The following is a 20,000-nucleotide window of genomic DNA, read 5'->3' as shown; positions in this document are numbered from 1 at the left end:
TGGCTACCCTTGAGATAAGGCTTCATGTTTAATGGCCTCAGTTTTTCTTTTAAGTGTTTATTTTTATAATACCTGCATGAAATGGCAAGATATTTACACTATATGTATTCATCTTTTGAGTATAACTTGGCAGTGTACTCTGGTGAGCAATAAGTAATTGAAAAATTAGTTTTAAAATATTTGTGAGTCTGTTTTTGCAGAAACACTTTCTGTGAAAATACACTTAAATGCAACATAAAAAAGGTTCTGAATATCTAAAGAGGATTATGCATTAATTATAGCTTGCTATTCAAAATCTTATTCACACAAATGGTTGGTAGTAAAAATTCTGATAAATTATGTGGAATAGGTATTTTTTAGAATTTACAGTGATCAAAATCCTACTGTCTTACTAAAACAATAGCAGCACTCCCACCATATCTATTGCAATCTAATTTAGGATTTGATATATGTTTAAATTGCTAATTATGCAAAAAATCATGATGCTGATTGATTTGAATTCACATTTATTTTTTTATAAAAAAGAAGAAGAAAATAAGGACACAGTGGGAATTCTACATGCAGACTGGATACAGAATCAAGCCCAGAAATATTTGTGGTGGGTTTCTTGTTTGTTTTTTCAAAAGCTTTATATGGTGTTAAATGATTATAATACAATCCTGTGTCAATTTTCAAATATCCAGTGCAAAATAGGGATGTGAAGGATTAACTGGTTAACCAGTGGGAGCTGAAGCAGCTCCTCACCAGCAGGACAGGAGTGGACAGGAGTGCTTCAGCCCATCCAGAGCAGCCACTGTCCATGACGGGCACCGCAGCCAGGAGCACTCTCACCATCCAGAGCAGCCTCTGTCTGCGGCAGCTATGGGCCCACCAGAGACAGGGGCTGCTCCAGCCTAGCTGTGGTGGGTGGGGATGCTGCTCTATCCCAACGGGCCTGGAGTGGCTCTTCAGCCTGCCCTCTTTAATTAGTTAACTGGGTTAAACACTATGATTAACCAGTTAACCAATTAAATGGAATTTTTCATCCCTAGAAAACCTTCCGTAACAACCATCCTTTCTGGTACGGAGAATTTAATATAAATAGGGAACTTAATTGAAGTAGATAACCCATAGTCAGTGAGGAAAATGTTTCACCAGACAGAACATGTGTGAACAAGCAGACCTTATCAGCAGTCTAGGAGTGGTGGATATTTATGTTCAGTGAAATAACTGTGGTATCACAGATCTGATGCTTCCACTAAAAAATTCTATATTTAAAAAAAAACACAAAAAGTTACACTTCAGCTACTGGTACTTTTTTCTATAGCAGTCTTGGACTCTGGGTTTCCTGTGCAAAGTTTATGAAGGAGCTATTGGCAGAAGGGACAAAGTACAGCTGGATTTAGACTGCTTTGCTTTGGCCCCAGTGGTCCAGAAGGGAGATAATAAGAGTTCCAGTACAGTGGGTAGAAAAGTGCCTTTGACAGCCAGGTGAGCTGCCTGTTTGCATGCAGTCCCTAGGGTGCTTCACACTCTCCTTGGAAGAGGAAGAAAGGGAGCAGAGCTGACCTCCAGAGAGAGGAAATGGGCCTGATGGGTTGATTTTCCAGTCCCTTATGTGCTACAAAAGAAGTCCAGGAGGGCAGAATGTAGAGTTAGAAGCATGACTGCGGTGAAAATAGAGGGTTTGTTTGCTTTTTTTCACAGCAAACTACTTAGTTATTTAGATCAGAGAATCCTCCCAACACCTGGAAAAGTCAAATGAAAATGAGCATTATATTCTAATTTTCTTAAAAAGCGAAAGCATTTATTAAGGAAGAAGAGTGGAAATAGGGGCTCAGATAGATAGTAGCAAATGACTTTGTCCAATCAGAGATCAGAATACTAGATTCTTTATCTGACAGGAGGAAACCCTCTGAAAATGACACTTTCTGCTTGGATAGGATGTTTCATACCTCCAAGTAGATTGTTTTAACTAGACCAACAAAACAAACTCTCTGACAAATTTAAATGGATGCATCTTTAATCTTCTCTTCTGATTAAGAGTTAGTGAACCTAACTTACATTCATACATGCTCATGTTTTTTGCTAATCATCTGAGTATGACGCAGTGGATATGCCACAGTTGTGGGGAAAGTGGAGATAATTTAACAAAGAAAGTTTGATTTAAGATAGTTACTTTGTTTACTAGAGTGTTTATATTTTATGTACTGGAAATATTTTAAGGTGGAAGGAATGTGCCTCATTGTGATTTGTGCTTTTTCTGAAACATTAGAGTTTGTTCTGTGGTGCCTAAATGTGTGTTTGGTGCTTCAAGGAGGTGTAGAAAGCTATGATCCCTACCCGAGAGAGAATACTGTCTAAATGTTGCATGCAACATAACTGAAGGTGAGAAAAGCAGAGGGAGAAGGACAAGGAAATAGCAATATGTTCATTTTAGCTATAAATAAATACAAAAGGCCAAATTCTGTCCATTTGCATTTTCCTTTCAAGTCAGTGGGACTTAACCATGCAAGTACAAAGAGACAAAATAGTCTTCTTGTAGGATAGCTGTACAGATCCTCCAGGGATCAGTTCTGCATCCATTTCTGTTCAATACGTTTATCAGTGTTTTAGATAATGGCATAGAGAGTACTCTTGTAAAGTTTGCAGACAGTTACCAGTCTAAGAGGGTTGCAAGTGCTTTGGAAGATAGAATTAGAATTCAGAATGATCTGAACAAGCTGAAGAAATGGTCTGAAGTAAATAGGATGAAATTAATAGGGACAAAAACAAAGTACTCCACTTAGGAAGGACCAATCAATTGCATGTATACAAAATGGGAAATGACTGGCTGGGAAGGGGTACTGTGGAAAGAGATCTGGGGAGTCATAGTGGATCACAAGCTAAATATGAGTCAACAGTGTAACACTGTTGCAAAAAAACCCAACCATATTCTGGGAAGTATTAGCAGGAGTGCTGTAAGCAAGATACAAGAAGTAATTCTTCTACTCTACTGTGCACTGAATAGGCCTCAACTGGAGTATTGTGTCCTGTTCTGGGCGTCATATTTCAAGAGTGATGTGGACAAGTTGGAGAACATCCAGAGAAAAGCAATAAAAATGATTAAAGGTTTAGAAAACATGACCTGTGAGGGAAGATTGAAAAAAATTGTATTTGTTTGGTCTGGAGAAGAGAAGACTAAGAGGGAACATAACATTTTTCAAGTAGATAAAAACTTGTTAGAACGAGAAGGGAGAAAAGTTGTTCTCCCTAACTTCTGAGGATAGGACAAGAAGCCTAAATTGGGCTTAAATTGCAGTTTGTTAGACATTGGGGAAAACTTCCTGACGGGGTAGTTAAACACTGTAATAATTTGCCTACGAAGGTTTTGGAAAGTCCATCCACAGAGCAGTTAGATAAAGCACCGATCAGAGATGCTCTAGGAAATTCCTAATCCTGCCATGAGTGCAGAAGACTGAACTAAAAGATCTTTTGAGGTCACTTCGGGTCTGTCTACACTGCATTCTCTTTCGAGAGAGGAATGAATATGCAGCCAAGCGAAATCAAAAATGAAAAGTAGATTTGAATTTCCCACGCTTCATTTGCATAATCGCGTCTGGCCGCTATTTCGAAATACCCTATTTTGAGATAAAAAATGCCATTTTAGACGAGGTTATTTTGAAAGAAACTCCTTCTTTTGAAATAACCCTTACTCCTTAACAAATGAGGTTTAATGGTTATTTCGAAAGAAGGGGTTTCTTTCAAAATAACCACATTTACATGGCGTTTTTATCTTGAAATAGGGTATTTCAAAATAGTGGCCGGACACGATTATGTAAATAAAGCACGGGAAATTCAAATCAATGCTTCATTTTCAATTTCGCTCGACTGCATTTGCTTTCCTCTCTTGTAAGAGGAATGCAGTGTAGACATGCCCTTTTAGTCTACGAGTCTATGACTGTACACAGGAGGTAGACATGCCCTTTTAGTCTACGAGTCTATGACTGTACACAGGAGGTAGTCACAATCAATCTCCCTTTTCCATCCCATATTTAATAGAGAAAAATCGTGGTTTGGATTTGAGTAAATGTGGCTTTCATAGAGATACTAAATAATGCCAAAAGTAGGGACTAGACACACTAATTTTGTAGAATTGAATGTAAGTTCCTTTTGAGTTGACAGGATCCCATGTAAGTTAAATGCTTAATTATAGGAGGAGTTGCATGATTTTATGTTTCCTTAAAAGAAGGAGAGAAGCATAGTTCAACTCTACCAGATAGAGAATGGGATTACACTTCATTGTAAATATGAATATGTTATCACAACTGAATATGTTATCACTACTTTCTGTGGTTTGCCAAATGTGTGAATAACAGAACTGTTCTGTCTATAGGACCATTTGGGGCAGCTGCCCAGGCCCTGTACTTTGGAGCACCCTGCAGCAGCTGCCCCAACTGTCCTATGGACAGGATGGTCTCCCATATTGAGGGGCATGCACTCACTGAAGGAAGAGAAAATGTATTACATTAATAAGAACTGTCACTTGTAGAGCTATATAAAATATAGAAAGCATTTTGGTTTTGGGACACATTTTCTATCATTGTTGAGCCCAGGAAGTGGAGCAACACGTGTAGCAACCTGCTCCATCCGCTGCATATCTCCCAGCCAAGTTGCTCTGCTTCACTGCATAGCAAGGAGATGGGGAAGAGGAGATGGAAAAGCAAATAAACAGGAAAATTCAGTAGATTGAGAAGGCCAAGTGGGGAATGTGCTAGATAAGATATATAAGTGAGCAGGTTAGGCAGAGGCTTGAATCATAGAATAATAGGACTGGAAGGGAGCTCAAGAGGTCATCGAGTCCAGCCCTCCGCCCTCAAGGCAGGACCAAGCTCCGTCTACACCATCCCTGACAGATGTCTATCTAACCTGTTCTTAAATATCTCCAGAGAGGGAGATTCCACCACCTCCCTTGGCAATTTATTCCAATATTTGACCACCCTGACAGTTAGGAATTTTCTCCTAATGTCCAATCTAAACCTCCCCTGCTGCACTTTAAGCCCATTACTCCTTGTCCTGTCCTCAGAAACCAAGAGGAACAAATTTTCTCTTTCCTCCTTGTGACACCCTTTTAGATATTTGAAAACCGCTATCATGTCCCCCCTTAATCTTCTTTTTTCCAAACTAAACAAGCCCAGTTCATGAAGCCTGGCTTCATAGGTCATGTTCTCTAAACCTTTAATCATTCTTGTCGCTCTTCTCTGTACCCTTTCCAATTTCTCCACATCTTTCTTGAAATGTGGCGCCCAGAACTGGACACAGTACTCCAGCTGAGGCCTAACTAGTGCAGAGTAGAGCGGCAGAATGACTTCACAAGTTTTGATTACAACACACCTGTTGATACAACCTAGAATCATATTTGCTTTTTTTGCAACAGCATCACACTGTTGACTCATATTCAACTTGTGGTCCACTATGACCCCTAGATCCCTTTCCGCCATGCTCCTTCCTAGACAGTCGCTTCCCATCTTGTATGTATGGAACTGATTGTTCCTTCCTAATTCCTGAGTCATAAAGAGGCATTGAGGTAAGTTTTTCTAAATATGTTGGAGAATTTTTGTTTTAATTTAAAGGAGCAATAGTTGTGGGATTTTATTATGTACCACAGTCTTTCACGACATTCTCCGTTAGCAGTGTATATTCTTATTCAAATACGTTCTGTGCTGAAAAACAATGTATAGAACAGATGAATAATCTCACTGGACATTTTTATGTTCATTATGTTCAATTCATTTTTCCATCACTGTGTCTTATATACATCCATCTCATACCACCTTGCATATAGAAGCTTACAAGTACATCTGAGGTCATGGATAAATGCACGCCTTGCTAGGTAAAGCTGAGCAAAACAAGTGGCATTAGAGTAACTCACAGCTATAAACCATGATTTGCTTAAGTTATGTAGGATAAGACACTTGCAGTTATAATTAAGGGTGAGGGATGAAACGGGACCACCAGCTACATGGGAAAGGGCCAGGACAATCCATCTCCACCCAGACTCCATCTCTCCCTGTCCCTGTTCCACGCTACCATGTCTCTTCCCCCAAATCTCTCTCCTGAGCGATGTGACTTGGGGGACTAGTAGGTCCAGTGCTGGCAATGGTAGGGAGGGTCTGGTTCCCCCCCCCCACTCACCAACAGCAGTGGAGGGAGTGAAGCCACGCAGCCCTAGCTTGCTCTGCTTCCTCAGCCACATGGCTTTGCTTCCCACTGGTGAGTGTGAAGGTGGCCACAACCCATCTCCTGAGCAACATGACCAGGAGACCAGAGCAAATTGAGGTCACATTGCTTCACTTCCTCCACTGCTGCTGGTGAGTGGTGGGGTGGACCCCTACTATGGGTGCCAGGCCCCCTTCTTTAGTCTCCCTAGATACCCTGAGACCCTGGCCTCTATTGGCTTTGCCCTGCCTTCTATGGCATTTGTGAGGGGAGTTCATTTGCCCTTCCATAAAATCTATTTTCTCTCCTTCTCCAGTCTAGCAACTGTTTAGTTCTGTGACAGTAGAAAAATATGGTACGCTGGTTATATAAGTTCTGAATTAAAGAGTTACTACCCACTGTTTGTAGTGACCTACATCTACATGGTAAAATTAGGTTGCTGTTATAATTAGATGATATAATACAGTTTGTATGTGCATGTAAAATACATATTCTTAGTACTATAAATATTTTAAGAGGTTTGCAAGTCAGTTACTGTGTTTCCTATATAATATGTGCCTAGACTCCTATATTACAAAAATAATAATACTTAATGATAGTCATAACTTCAATTGGGTTTTAAACAGCAGCCACAAAAAAAGCTGCCATATGGCTTCTTTAGTTAATTTTAATATGAACATTCTATCCAGATTACTTCAAAATAGATTACAAATGTTACTTCATACACGGGCCAAGTAGTTTTTATAGTTTTTACTAGTGTCATTCCAGATTCTGTAGAACGTATGTTGTTAAATTTAGTTAACTGACTCTTTCACAGAGCAAAGAGAATGCATTTGACTGCGTAGAGTGGACATTTTGTTTCAACAATAATAGAAGATGTGGCCCAAAATCAAAATGCTTTCTATATTTTATATAGCTCTTAAAGTGACAGTTCTTCTGAATGTAATAAATTTTCTCTTCTACTCAGTTTAATTAGAAATTCTGATAACCTTCAGTGGGTCACTTTTTCATCAATAGAATCAAATCATGGAATAAAGACTATAAAGTAGTGTTTTATGATGATTTACCTTTGTTACACATCCATCCCAATCACTACTAGTATTATAAATCTAATCAATTGATCTCATGTTTAGAATATAAAATTAATTTAACCAATTAAGTTTAGCTTATGGAGGAATGGAATACCAAATGATATCTCTCTCCGATCTTGCACACAGCTCCCTCCAACTGAGCTACCTGACCATTTGGGCTCAGGACTGTACTTGTGTAAAAGTGGAGGAATGTTATACTGGTACATTTTATCTGGGCAATTAATTTTTGTTGTTCTTATCATATGTCATCAAAGATTAGTTGTTATCCTCTCATGCAGTGTATTTCACAAATATGTAGATATAGAATATTGTAGTTAGGGGGTTTATTATTGCAATAGAAATATGAAACTCAGTTTATAAGGAATCGGTGCATACACTTGATCAAAAATGGCAAAGAATCTGAGTACTAAAACACTAGACACTGCATGCTCACAGAAATATTTGAAATACATTCTTTTACAGCAAACAGCAATCTTAAGCTGACATAGGTAATTATGTCATTTTAATGAGCTAGACATTGTGTAAATGTCCAAATTCTGCTCACCCATGCCTTTGTGCAATACAACAAAAAATTCACTTTGCTTCCACTTAAAACTTCGGCCCTAGTGTTTTCTTCCAGGATTTCCTATGTTATCTAACTCCTATAGTTCCCTCTTTTCCAAGAGCCTCTCCCACAATGCTTGTATCCTACATAGTCAACTCCACTTACACAAAGACTGCACAGAAATTCAGCAGTTTTATGTGGGGTCTTTGTGCCTGTTTGGAGGGTAGCTTAACAGAAAAGCATTGCCACTCTTGAAACAGGAACAAAATACTGCTGCTGACAGAAGAGCCACAGAAAACTTAAATAAACAGCAAAGCTGATAGAATTCTAGCCATTATAACCCAGCTCAGGGAACTGTGCTGCCCACCACTACCATCCCACAGCCCAGCAGGAGCCTTGAGCAGGCTCACTGCCTTCCACGCTCCTGCACGCTGCTGAAAGCAGCAGGCGGTGCCATGTGCTCTGTGTGCTACATGCCCATGGGAGGCTTTGCAGCTGCCCTTGCCCTCAGCACAATCTCACAGTTCTCATGCCTCGGCCATGTGTACGGAACAGGCAGTGCATGATGTTTCCTTCTCATACGACACATGGCTCCTGCAACTAGCTGCTTTGAGCAGCATTGGGAGGTGTGAAAGGTAGGGAGCCTACCTGAAATTCCTGCAGAGCTACTAACTGGAAACCTCCTAAGGCAAGCGTCTCCTAGCCAGAGCCTGTACCTGGCACCTCAACCCACTTCTCTCTCTTTTGCACCCACAGCCCAGGTAAGCCAAATCCTTTCTACCCCCACTCCTGCACCCATGCCCCCTCCCAGACTGCACCCCAATCTCCTACCCCAGGATGCAACCCAAACACCTGCACCCTTGCCCCAGGTCACATCCCCCTTCCAGACCCTGCATCCCCTCCTGTACTCCTCCTTCTGATCAGAATCTTCTCCTGAACCCATTAGGGATGTCAGTGTGTAGACAACTACATGATTAACAGATAAGCCTGGGTTTATTAGTTAATCTTGTCAACTATATGCACTCCTCCCTTGTTGCCTCTACTAGAGGGGGAGCAGGAGCTGATGCCCATGAGGAACTGGCTTAAAAGCTGTCTTCCCGTGAGCACTGGATCTATCAGCCCTCCCACCCCTGTGCTGCTGCCTCTGATAGAGAGGCAGCAGTGTAGAGGGTGAGAGGGGCAAGAGGGAGCAAATACGCATGGGGAGCAGGCTTTCAAGCAGGCTCCCCATGTGTGCTGACTCCCCCTCTTTGCTCCCTACATGGTGCCACCTGTTCCCCCCCTGTAGGCATCACTGCAGGGTGACAAGGGGCTCCCTGGGAGTGGGGTTGGAGCACACTGGCTGCAGGCTCCGACTCCAGGGGCTATCAAATAGTCATGTAACCACTGACATTTCATGCGGTTACATGACTATTCAGTTACTCACCCATACCCAAATCACCTTCCTGACCCAAAACCCCCTCCTCCACCCCAGTACTCTACCCTGAGTAAGGATGGTAAGGACTAGTCGTCTATTCGATAAGCAAATGCTTATCGGATAGTTAGTAGACTAGTCAATTCTCCCCTCCCCCTTGCTTTCTCTACCAGATAGAGACAGCAAAGGTGGGGGGGAAGAGGAGGTACTTCATCCCGGGCTGCCCCTTTGAAATGCTGCGGTCGCGTTTCAAGGCGGCAGTGCCACATTGAGCCTGGGGTCAGCTGGGGACCCAGCTGATCCTGGGCTCCACACGGTATTTCCACAGAATCCAGGATCAGCTGGGAAGTCCCTAGCTGAACCCGGGTTCTGGGGAAATGCCACTCAGAAGCCACAGTCAGCTGAGGAGTCCCCAGCTGATCCCAGGTTTTGCTGAAATGCGTCTTAAATGCTGGGAAGCCACAGCTGACCCCGGGCTCCATGCTGCGCTTCCACTTTGAAATGCACGCTTCAAAGTTGGCACACCCACATGCAACCCATAGTCAACTGGACTTCCCACTGGCCCCAGGCTGCACTCAGAGTTCCGCATTCCTCCTTTGAAATGTGCAAGAGCCTCAATGGGAAGTACCTATAGACTAGTCAAGTAGTCAATGGAAATTCCATCGACTACTTGACTAGTAAAACAACTGATAGTTAACATCCCTAATCCAGAGCTCCCTTCTGCACCCAAAATCCATTCCAGACCTCCCCACCACCACTGCCTCCATTAATACCATGGAAGAACGCAGCCCTTGACCACTTACCAAATCTTGTAGTGGCCACTAGCAGAAATTATTGCCCACTCGTGCAATAGAGGCTTTGAGGATAGAACATAGGCATGACCAGTTAATCCTTTGGGGGAGCATAGAAGGTCCTGTATTCTTTTAAAACATATTTGGTTGAGAGGGGAACTATGCACATGAGTCACAATTTTGCCCCTGAAAAAAATAACCCAGACAAGACCCTACTTCAGAAAACTCATATCAGAAAACAGACTTTTTGCCTCAGGTCCATCTCATGTTCTCTTTAACTTCATAGGCTTAATTGACTGGGGAAAAGTTCTATATCCCTGGTAAAAAGTCCAAGTAAACTCTGGCAAGAAGTCCAAGCTTTGTGTATGATAATTTAGGCAAAGGTTGGAATGGCTGGAGTTTTATCCTCAGTGAAGAACAACCATTCCACAACTGCTACTAGGGTTGCCAGGCAGTCCGGTATTTTTGCCTCCTGTCCAGTAAAAAAAAAATTCAGAGAATACCGGACACCTAAAATATCCGGTATTTTCTGATTTTTTTCCCCAGCCAGGAGGTGAAAATGCCAGGTACCTGGCAACCCTACAAACACTCTGTGCCCGGCCTTCCTTCCCCCCCCCCCCCAAACACACACCCCTGGCTCCCAACACCCCCCGACCCCAGCCCCCATGCTTACCTGGTTCCGCAAGGTTGCCGGTACAAAATGGCTGCCGACCCCTGGGTCTTAGTGCTCAACTGCTCCCCTGTTCCTGTCCCTGCACTCACTCTTAAAGGGGACATGCTGTTTTATTTAAATGTTTTTTCTCAACAGCTTTGGTCTCTCCCTCCCCCCCCCCCCTTTTTTTTCCTTCAACAGAATTTTTCCCAGTGGTTGTTTTTTTTTGGGGGGGGGGTGGTGTTCGGTATTTTTGTTTCAACCATCTGGCAACCCTGACTGCTACTGTAGTGTTTAAGCTTTAATAGCAATTATTGTCTGTTATATGTTTGTTAGTGGAGGCTTTGGCCATTAGCAAATAGTTCTAAATCTGTAATAATAAGCACAGAGTCTCTATAGATTCTCTATGCCCTCCTTCCTATTATTTATTTATTAGATTTTGCACACCCTTTTAAGAGCAGCTGAAAGCAGAATTTCTTTTGGAAATGTTTGTAAGGTGTTTTGAATTCTTTAGGGGAAAGTTCTATATATAAAATAAGAGTTTATTATTTCACTTTGGGATATTGAGTTGCAGGAAAATAATGCCAAATATTGCTACAGAGAGCATAGATATGCATGTTTAATTGTCTATATATAAGCTAGAAGGAATTCTTTGTCAGCACTTGGTTTTTGAACTTATCTGCATTCTCAAAGCATTTGCCTAGAGTACCTTAAACAAAAAGATGCTATGAACACACACAGAACAACAATGAATTATAAATTTAAAACACTTTTTGCAGATTGATTCTTACTCTGATTTAAACTGGAAAATTGTGTATGATCTCTAACTTTGAATGCTACTTTAATTTCCGTGAAAAACAGGAAATGTTGAAATATATAGTAAGTGGGTGAGCTGTTGTATCAAAAGTACTATGCAATAGTAGGTTTGATGAAAATATTAAATGGCCTGCTAGACTGATTGATCATTTAAATAGCCTCCAGTTTAACAGTGTATATCTGCAGTAGAACTAGTAATACGCATGTGCTGATAATGGAAACTGTAAAATATTCATTTTTTTACGTTAGGATATTGTCCATTAAAAATGCAGGATTGTGGGTGATGCACAGTGTTCAATACATTTTCAGTAACATGGCAGGATTGCCTCCCCCCCTCCCCTGCCCCCCCCCCCCCCCCCCCGGATATGAGCAGTGGCACATCACTTCTGGCTTATGCTGGCTAATGTTTATTTTTAGCTTGTTTTAAAGCTACCAGATTAGGAGAAGAGCTGTATTTATGTATACTCCATGGACTACCAGTGCTAGTTCAAGGAAATATAATTTCTTACAATACATGCACATTTTTGGTCATTTTTGCATTTTTAAAAAGTACAAAAAATTATTTGTCTCTAGTGTTTGGTACTTTATAACAGAAGCTCTGAGAGTTTTGAAAATATTGTTGCTGTTTCCATCTGTACAAAGCTTATATTAGCTTTATAAATTCAGCTATCAGCTGATGCTGAAGCCTTCCACACTTTGGTTTATTTATATGGCTTCCCTTGAGTCAAAAAATTCTGTGTGTATAATATGCAAGTGTAATAGAGAGACAAATAGGTATGGTGTTTGTCATGAGCAATTTTTTGGTAATTCCATCTGATCTAGCCAATGCTATTGCTCAGCTAGAGAGTGAATTTATACAGTTACACTTGATATATGGGAATTCATTATTATAGCACTGAAATTAATAGTATTTCTAGACAATGATGCAGCAGATAGGGATGATTCCTACAGGTTATTGCCTCTAACTTTTCAAGAATTTCGTGATAGTAAGCATATGCCATTGATTACCATTGAACAAAGTTTTCTCTCATGGAGACACTTAAAGAGGTGGATACTCTGTGTGTGCTATGAAGGCGCTAATTCAGCAAAAGCAAAATGTTGGGCTCACCAAAGAGAATTAAAACTATGAAATACAACATCAGAAACAGGTTAGTTCAGTGATACAGTTGAAACATTTTCAAATCCGTACATAACTCCCATTAACTGAATGGAGTTTGTGCATTTAAAATTTGAAGGGTGATCTTATTAAAACTTTTTTTACCTCCTTAATTATTTTTTTTTAAAAAAGGAAATCAACATTTTTGTGAAAAGTATCTTCTTCTTTGAAGTACTTGTGGTATTTTGTTGGTGTTTGTAGGAAACTGTTTTCAAGAAAGCAAGTTCCGTTGAATGGAAAAAAATGAATTTCATGTTGCAAAGTCATGCTTTCTATATTTGGCTGAATTACTGTTTATTTTCCCATGACTGTTAACAAACGTTATAAAGCAAATATGTAGCCTGACTTTGTGCTCTTTCAGTGTTTTAATCTTATCCTGCCTTTCATGGAAAACATGCCCTGTGGATGACTGTAAATTGTGGTTTTTAGGGTTTCCCAAATATTTCTTGTGTGTATCTTGGGGTTGTTTGTTTAAATTCTAAATGTCTATTATATGGGCACTATTAAATTTTTCTAATACATTTGCTTTGGATTTTGTGGTTATAACAAGAAGAACCTTAGCTTTGATTTCATGTTCTTTTTTAAGAAAATGCTAGAGTGTAGCTGTCTCAAGTGCCTGGTTTATTTTCCAAATGCATTTGCTGTGTGATGGAACAGATCTTGCCATATATTGGCAGCATTATGGAGTTAGATTCTTGGCTGAACTCTCTGGAGATTCCAAACGATCACACTCGTTCATGGTAAAATAACTAAAAGTAACACATACTGCAGATTAGTTCCAAGGCCACTAGCATTATTTATTTAACAATGAATGAGTATATAACAACTATTAAAAATCTGGCTCTGACTGCTTAACACAAAGCTGCCATCCAACCTGATTTGGAAGACTATTAAACCTCCAAAAGATATATTCAGATAAACAGAAGTATGAAAATTCCATGTTGGAGCTCACATTTTATGTTTGTCAACTTTTTGTAGATAGCTAAGAGAGTACAGATAGCCTTTAAGATCACCCAGAGTTTTAGGCTTAAACAAAATTTAAGGTGGAGATGAAGCCTCTACCTTGATAAAGCTGCTTTTGTTTTATATGTCAATTATTTGTTAAATATTTAATATTGTTAAATAGAAGTACTAACTACAAATATTTAACACCTCTTTAAAGAGAGATTTAAAAAAAAACTGCCCAGGTTATGATCTGCTTTTTCTGTGGCTATAAGTAACTTTCTGTTCACATTTGAGAAGAGGTAGAGTTTAATTTTTCTTGCTTCTCCTATGCAGTTCAACAACCATTCCTCATTTTTTGAGGATAAGGATTGTATTCTTTTAGATCCTAACATACCTTACTGGATTAACTTTAATCTCCTCTGATGGCCAAAACTACATCCAAAACCTGCATCCAAAATTACTTCTGTTAGCTTCCTAGTTTCTCTCCAACAGTTTCATTTCTGAACTCTGCCAAATGCAATCTAATTTCTTTTTAACGTAGCTTTTAATTAATACTTCTTTACATTTCTGTCATCCCCATAACTTTATACACCCTACTTTTATTTTTAGTCTACTGTCACCATAGAAACCTTCTTTGTGACTCAATATTTCATTTTTTGGAAGAAAGTCATGTTTTCTAAACAACTTTTACTTGTCAAGCATATGTAGAATAGGGTAAAATACAAGATATCGGTTTTTCCAACTTTTACATACATAAATTAGAATATGAAATGCATTTTATAGCACTAATTGTAGCTGTATATCTCAAAGGCTGTCTTTACATTATATGTGTACACCATTTGTGCTTAGCATTATAGGGTCCCGACTATAGATTGTTGAGTAAATATAAAAAATTAATACAGTTGATTAAGGTTCAGAGTAAATCATACTGTTTGCTTTTTGAGCAGTTAGATGTTCTGTCACAACTTTAGGAGTGTATAATAATCATTTAAATTTGGAAGGGTTCACTTTTTCCCAGATCCAGATATAATATTATAGAAAGGTTCAATGTTAATTATACAGCCTTTGTATTGATAATTTTTTTTTTGGAGAGATGACTGTAATTTGTCAGTAATGGATTCTGGTGCCATCTACCTCTCCTTTGACTTTCAGTAGCCATGAAGGTCAGTCATATGCCAATTTTACAGATTGTATGCAGATACTTTAATACTTTATAAAAACGCCACAGGAGCTTGCCAGAATCCTAGAATGTGTTGACTACTGCTCCAGTTCTATTTCCATTAGGGATGTAAGCAGCTAGTCAACTGTCTGATAAGCAAAAACTTATTGGATAGTCTACTAGTCCTTCAATTAGTCACCTTCTCCCCCCTCCCCTTTGCTGCCTCTATCAGAGGTAGCAAGGGGGAGGTGGAGGAACTGGTGCTGGGGGGAACCAGCTTAAAAGGTGATTCCCCCAGCACCATCTCCACGGGGGGGTAGGGAAAGCAGGGGGTTGGGCCCAGTTCTAGATGCTGCGCTTCTGCTTTTTAAAAGTATTAAGAGCCTGTTGGCTCTTAATATATTTAAAAATCAGAAGAGCAGTGCCAGGTTCCCCCCACTGCGCTCCAGTCTTTTAAATGCATTTAAAAATCTAAAGCGCAGTAGGGGGGCCCAGTGCGAAACAGGAATCAGCTGTCCCAGCTCGCACTGGGTCCCTCCCCACTGTATTTCATTCTTTTAAAAGTAGTAAATACTCTTAATACATTTAAAAGGCAGAGCCACAGTGTGATTAGCTCTTCTGTAGCTCTCCCACTTATCGACTAATCAACTAGTCAATGGAAAATCCATCAACTAGTTGATTAAACTAAATTTAACATCACTAATTCTCATGGAGGGAACCTAACCATCTCAAATTCAATCAGTTTTGTTTCCTGAGATGAGAGAAAATACTTCACAGCAAGAAAAGATTGGTTTTTTATTCAAGTGGAGATATTGCTGATTCACCAAACTGTCAACTACTTGCAAAGGTTCTTCTACTCTAAACTTTCTAGTTATTATAACTGAGTAAAAATACCCCATTGTCTCTGCTGGGGCATATAATGGCACAAACTGTCCATGATACAGTAAGTTAGACTTTAGGCTGGATGACCACCACCCACGTTCTAATTTTCTATCAGTAGCTTCATCTGTCATGGTTCACCTGAATTCAAAGATAACCTATGAGATATTACAAAGGGAGCTACTCAACTATATGCAAAAAAAAAAAAAAAAAATCATGTCTTACTAAGCTTTTGGGTAATCCAGTGCCAACTGTATTCTTCCAGAGAGCTATAAGATCCTAATGAGCCATTAAGTCTCACAAGTGATTGCAAAACTATTAAAAAGAGCTTATTAACTAACAATCAGACATGGTCCTTCCTTAATTATTCAAGGCCAGCAGGTCAAAAGAAAAAGTCCAGCACAGTGGTCTTTGTGATCTCTACCACATGGTGCTCAGGAAGGACATGGTTTTGTCTACTATTGATCTGATAGGTGACAAGAAACTAAGCAGTTATGATTAGAAGCAGCCCCCTGCTTTCTTTGGTTTCTCTTTGAACTTTTTGTTAAAAAGAGATGTATAGGCTATGTGCTGGGGGGTGGGGAGAGTTAGATCTGTAAAATCTTGTTTCCTAACTTTTTGGGATAGTACTATTGCATTGTGAATCTAGAGTAACTTCATTGACTTCTCTAGCCATCTATTTTCTTTACTGGTAGTTATATCGCTATATCAGCCTTGCAAAATCCACCTCTACTCAGTCATGTAAAAAACATTCACAGGCTAAGTATGAACAGATTCATTTACTTCTACAGCATCTTTATTTTTTTTTGAAACATGCTAAATTTCTTACCCTAATTTAAAAATATGAATCCAGTGTTCATAATAGTGTGCGTCACTGCTAATTCAGTAGCAGATATAGTGTAGAACCTGTTGCACTTCATGGGGATGAGGCCTACCCTAGTGCACTCTTTAATGAGGCGAGAGGCTGATTGTATTGGTGTTCAGCTTCTGGGGCATGAGGCAGGTGGATTTTTTCTTTTTGTTTTACCTGTAAAATCCCATTGTCCAATGGGAAGTATGTGTTGAGAAAAGGCCCAATTTTTCTCCCACTGGAATTTCAATGAACTTCACTGGCTGCAGGATTGAGAAACTCCATACAAAGTTGCTACTAGGCTAATAGTACTCCATTGTATCTGATTTGATGCTTGCGCTTTCTCTGATAGCACATATCTCACATGCTCACAAATTTATGCAAATTCTGTTATTCCACAGATTTTGAATTAGCTCAGTTTAGAGACTCCAGGACAGCAGCTGCCATTGTTGAAAGGCTACAATTTCTTTTTTGTTGTTGTTTAATATACTTTTAGTAGCTTTTGTTGTATGTTCTTTGATCAGGCTTGAGGGGTTTTGGTTGTTGTTTTGGGGTTGGGCATTTAGAATGAGGGAGAAGTATTACTTTGTTTTAGTCAGCATGAAGTTCTTGCTCCTTTTCAACTATATATCCTAATGTTTTCAAAATTATATCTTCAGAAACATATGTTGAGTGTAGGAAGAGCTGATTGATGAAGTTCAACAGTAGATGTCTGTGTTATCAGTTATCAGAAGGAAACATGGACAGTTGATACAAAAGGGAATTGGAGAGAATGTGGGGACAATTAGAAGAAAATATGAGAGAGAGAAACAAAGACAAGATGGACCTTCTGGTCAAATAGAATTTCATTTCTATATTCTATTGTGGCAGCATTGTTTATTAGGAAGACCACCAGCATACATTCAGGAAAAGTCAGTGCCATTTACTTGCACACTTACGCTAATTTCAGTGGAACTTTCTTGTATATTTGAAAGCCTGGAAAAAATACTTAATTTTCACATTTAGCTTTATCTGAATATGGCATTCATATTATTAGAATTAGAAAATAAATTTTGAATCAAATATAATCACTTTAATAACAAAAATAAATTTTGGCTTTATTAGAATTAATTTGAAAATACACTGAAAATAGAGAAAGGTCTGTCAATAAATTTTCTTTCTGGAGTGAGAAATTCCTACAAAATTAGTTTTTTTCCTAGTGCAAGGCAACATTTAAATAATTAAAGGCTACTTGTCATTATTTCTGTAGGCAGAGATTTGAAAAGCTGTAGTGTGAGAGGGTTGTGGACGAAGACAGTATAACTTATATTTCAAGTAACTTTATTACTTTAGCCTCAGCCTTGTTTTTAGAAGTGCAGACGGTGGTTACCTACACTGTCGTTGGCTCCCTAATTCAAGAGCAAAGCAGGCTTTAACTTCATTCATTTGGATCCTATCATGATCTGAAACAAACAGACAAGAGCTGAACCTGAGGTTCTCTCAAAAACAAAAGAAGACCTACCTAACCTATTGTATCCTACACTGTCAGTGCCTCATATTCCACAAATAGCACACAGTTCTAACATGCCTATTTGAGGCTATCTGCTGTAGGGATGTTTCTTAGCTGTTGTACTGTTAAAAATACTAACTCGGAGATCCTAGGAACCAGCAAAAACATTGTTTCTACAGTCAAAGCTAGTGACTCAGTCTTTTGTTTAGGATGGGGGTGGGGGAATTGGAACCTTGTCAGAATCACTGAGAGTCAAACAGGAATTTTTGTGCAGTAAGTTTCCAGATTTGATAACCACTAGGAAGGAAGAAGCATGCTTTTCCTTATTGGTGGGGCAGAGTTCTTGACCAAAAGAAGAGTGATAAATTTAGATTATTTTGGCAACTGTAGGTCATTACTGGCATTACAGCAGCTCATTGCTAGTTCATAAAGTTACTCTTACAGGTTATGAATACTGAAGCTTCTCTAACTATCATGGCCTACTCCATCATCTTCATTCATTATTGTCAAGAAGATATCCTCTTCAGAAGACTGGGCATCAAATTAAAAAAGGATAAAAGAAGAAACATTTTTACAGTATTTTATAATTAAAAAAAAACACTTTGCATGATAGAATAAAATGGAAAATTCTTTAGAAGAGAGAATTGCAATTGATGGTTTTCTAGATATTTTATATTTGTTTGATATACAGTAAAACTCCTTTAGTCCAGCATCTGATGGTCTGGCACTCCTGATGGTCCGGCACCATCAGGAACTCAGAAGTGCTCCGGGCAGCCGGACCATTGGAGCTGCTCTGCCTCCGGCTTCCCTGATTCAGCCGCTGCTGAAACTGACCAGCGGCTAAACTGGGGAAGCCCGGGGCAGAGCAGCTGGAGTGCTGCCGGTAGGTCCCGTAGCACTGCCCCTCGGTGCTGAGGGACCAACCCGGCAGCACCCCAGCTGTCCCCGATTCAGCCGCCGCTGAAACTGACCAGCGGCTGACTCCGGGAAGCCCGAGGCAGAGCTGCTCTGCCCTAGCTGTCCCCAAGAACAACTGGGGTGCTGCCGGGTTGGTCCCGCAGTGCCAAGGGGCAGCACTACTGGACCAACCCGGCAGCACCCCAGCTTCTCTGCCGCAGGCGTCCCAATTCAGCTGCTGCTGAAACTGACCAGCAGCGGCTGAATCGGGGATGCCTGGGGCAGAGCTGGACTATCGGAAGGGGGGGCTATGAGGGGTCTGGGGTGGCATCCCCCCCACACCACCCTAGACCACTCATAGCCCCCCCTTCTGATAGTCCGGCATATCAGATAATCGGGCACTCCCTGGGTCCTAAAGGTGCTGGATTATCGGAAGTTTACGTACTAAGTAATTTCAGTAATTGCTGTGCTTTTAAAGATAGACAGATACTTCATAAAGCAGTCATAGCTTGTACAAATGAGAACTGTTGAATATTTTAATCATTGGTTAAACAAAGTCTATATAGATGTTGTAGATATGTATTTTGCTGTAAAATGTTTATATACATAAATCCGTTGGTTACTCCATAATATTTAGTAATATACTTTTTCTTCATGTTTTAGTCACATGCTCTTCCACCATGGTAAGTGAAGCTACCATATGTCAGTTCTTATTGAGTAACATCAGAGGAAAATTCTTTAAAACACCAGGGAAGGAAGAAAGTTTACCAGAAAAAAATAGGCTTTGTTGGGGTATACTTAACCAAAATATTAACCTTTGTCCTTTCTCTGCATCTAAAAATGTAGATCACCATTTCCCAATTTGGGATTGGCCTTTTATAAGTAATTTTATTAGGCTATGGTAAAGAAACAGGGTAAGTTTAATAGCACAAAAATGAATGACATGGGAACCCACACAGGAGACTGGACACTCAAAATTAATTCTGGATTTGACCTAAAACACTTAAATCTTCAATTAGAAAACAATTAGGTAATGAAAATGAGCTAGTTGCCCTACTGTGGTATTGTTTTGTACTGCAGGTTGACCTAGCCTTTAGGGCTGTAACCTTTGTATAACTTATTGATTGGTACCAGCAATTA

The 20,000-nt window shown here is 39.8% G+C and overlaps 1 protein-coding gene across 8 annotated transcripts in view; it reads left to right on the top strand.

The window, feature by feature from the left end:
• MGMT (O-6-methylguanine-DNA methyltransferase) overlaps positions 1-20,000 on the top strand; it is a 320,994-nt gene that overhangs the window by 207,101 nt on the left and 93,893 nt on the right. Inside the window, exon 3 of one of the 8 annotated variants that reach the window (XM_075935256.2) lies at positions 526-598. The exons of the other annotated variants lie outside the window; for them this stretch is intronic. Coding sequence (XP_075791371.2) covers positions 526-598 — 73 coding nt within the window. The remainder of the gene's footprint in view (positions 1-525; positions 599-20,000) is intronic. 8 annotated transcript variants of the gene reach the window in all.

The sequence above is a fragment of the Pelodiscus sinensis genome, chromosome 8, assembly GCF_052426305.1.
Source record: "Pelodiscus sinensis isolate ZL-2025 chromosome 8, ASM5242630v1, whole genome shotgun sequence".
NCBI classification, from domain to species: domain Eukaryota; kingdom Metazoa; phylum Chordata; order Testudines; family Trionychidae; genus Pelodiscus; species Pelodiscus sinensis.
The sequence above is the reverse complement of the archived record's forward strand: the minus strand, read 5'-3'. Positions and strand labels throughout refer to the sequence as shown.